At 67.0% G+C, this 2,345-nt stretch overlaps 1 protein-coding gene across 1 annotated transcript in view; it reads right to left on the bottom strand.

Moving 5' to 3' along the window:
- Positions 1-2,260, bottom strand: part of LOC119592425 — a 5,975-nt gene extending 3,715 nt beyond the window's left edge. Inside the window, 1 exon segment of the mRNA XM_037941248.1 lies at positions 6-2,260. Coding sequence (XP_037797176.1) covers positions 6-2,204 — 2,199 coding nt within the window. The 5' untranslated portion in view covers positions 2,205-2,260.
- Positions 2,261-2,345: the final 85 nt, after the last annotated feature.

The raw sequence follows: 2,345 nt of genomic DNA, 5'->3' as shown, positions 1-2,345 counted from the left end.
TAAGAGAGCGGTTGCAGCTGTTGTTCCGGCCTCCATCCGGTCGCGTCCTCAACAAATTGCACATAAATGACCTGCACGGGCTGCGCAGCCGGTTCTCCGCCCCCCCTTTTGCCGTGCCCGCCCTCTCCCATCGCCCCCTCGACGTCGTCATCGCCGCGGACGTCTGTGGCCTCCAGCAGCAGGTCGGGGCCCATCCCCAGCAGTTCACCGCTGCTCAAGTCTTCGACCACCTGCGAGAGCTCGAGCTGGCCCTCCAGCTGGCCCTCCAGTTGGCTGCCGTCTAGGTCCGTCACCGCCAGCTGTTGCACCTGCAGCGTGGACGGCGTCAGCTGCTGTAATGTGGTCTGCAGGCGAGGCTGCGGCTGGGCGAGGGAGGTGGCTGCAAGACTGCTGGGCGACGGGAACACCTGCAGAGGCTGCGGCAGGTCGGAGGGAGGCGCGTGTTGCGGCGGCTGCTCGCTCCCAGGGGCGACTTCCCCCGCGCCGAGCCCCCCGACGCCCGCGGGCGTGTGGGCCTCCGCATCCTGGCCCGACGCGTCGTGGCAGATCACTGAGGAGGTCAACTCGTCGATCTTCTTCTTGGAGTATTTGAGGCGCTTGCCCTTCCTGGCTGTCGTGTGCTTGAGCATGTGCTTCCGGAGCCCCAGGGGCCGGATGAAGGACTCCTGGCACAGCATGCACTGGTGGGGCCGCTCGCCCGTGTGGGACCTGCGGTGGTAGGTCAAGTCGACGGCCTTCAGGAAGGAGCGGCCGCACACGTCGCACTTGAAGTCTCGCTGGTTGCGGTGCGCCTTCAGGTGCCGCTGCAGCTCCACATTGTTGACGTAACCTTTGCCGCACTGCTCGCACAGGTGCTTCCTGGGCGCGTGGTGTCGCTTCTGGTGGCCCGTGAGGCTCGTGCGCGAGTAGAAGTCCTGGCCGCACTCGTGGCACCGGTGCGTCTTCTCCTTGGTGTGCACGGCGTTGATGTGCTTCTTGAGGTAGCGGCTGCCCACGTGCGCGCCGCAGAAGCCGCACTCAGCCGTGCCCGGGTGGCGGCTGGAGCGGTGCGTGGCCAGCGCCTTGCCCGTGTGGAAGCTCTCCTTGCACACCTCGCAAGTGAAGTCCGCCGGGAGGCCCAGCCGGTCGCCGTGGTGCACTTTGATGTGGGAGTGCAGGGCGTCGACTGTGGGCGTGACGGCGCCGCAGTACTGGCAAGGGTACTCTGTGAAGTCCGGGTGCAGCTGGCGGGCATGGTGGTGCAGGTGCGACATGCGCGTGAAGCGGAGCGGGCATGCCGGGCACTGGAGCTCTCCGAAGGCGTGGCGGCGCTCGTGGTCGCGCGCGCTCGCCTCCAGGCTGAACCTCCGGCCGCAAACGCCGCACTCGTGGGGGAACATGGCGGGGTGGGCCGTGCGGAGGTGCAAATACAGACTGGACACGGAGCCGCACTCCTTCGCGCACACCTCGCACGACGTCTGGTTCCTTCTGGTGAGGCGGCGCTTCCGGCTCGCCTTGGCTTTCCCGGCCCACTTCCTCGCCTCGCTTCCGGAGGACGCCGGCGGCCCTGCGCCCCGAGCCGCCTCCTTCGCCTCCCCGGCCCCACTGGCGCCTCCCGCGACCCGAGAGGCGTCCTCCTCCTTCACCTTCACCTCCGCGGCGCTTCCTATCTGACCGAGGTCGTGGCCGGTGGACAGGCAGTGAAGCTCCGCCAGCACTCTGGAGGAGAACGCTTGCCGGCAGTGTCCGCAGACGCACTCTGTCGCCGCCGACCCTGCAGAGGCGCCGCTGCCCTTGCGGCTGGGCAGGGCGCTCTGCCGCAGGCTCATGAGGCACGGGTCGCAGGCGGTGTTATCTTCGTACGTGAGGAACCTCTTTCGGCACCGCTGGCAGTCGCGCTCCCGCTGCTGGTCTCGGTGTTGCGCTGCAAGATGAGCAGCCAGCTGGGCGACGTCCATGAAGATGGTCGGACAGTGAGGGCACTTCCTGAAGGAGGCCGGCACGGTCACGACACGGCGAGTGGGCGGTTGCGGCGCGGGCGAGGGCGGGATGGCGCCGCGAAGGAGGTGGAAGTCGCCGCGCTGAGCAGGCCCCGTCTGAAACACACAGCAGGAGTCAGCACCGGCCTGTGTTAGGTCACTCCTCCCTCTGCACCCACACTACACCGCCCACACCACCTCTAGGGCACCCATGGCAAGCCCGCCCGGGACAGGGACGTCTTGCATCACGTGTTCCTTTGTTTATGTTCCTTTGCCTTCTTAAGTCAGAGTGACGAAAAGGCGGGACAGGAGCGCTAAGGGATGCTTTCGTCTTTCTACTTGCTGACCCGGTTTTCACGCGAGAGAGGGAAGAGAGAGGGAAGGGGG

The sequence above is a fragment of the Penaeus monodon genome, chromosome 30 (genome assembly GCF_015228065.2).
Source record: "Penaeus monodon isolate SGIC_2016 chromosome 30, NSTDA_Pmon_1, whole genome shotgun sequence".
Taxonomy (NCBI): domain Eukaryota; kingdom Metazoa; phylum Arthropoda; class Malacostraca; order Decapoda; family Penaeidae; genus Penaeus; species Penaeus monodon.
This window is presented reverse-complemented; position numbering and strand designations above follow the sequence as displayed.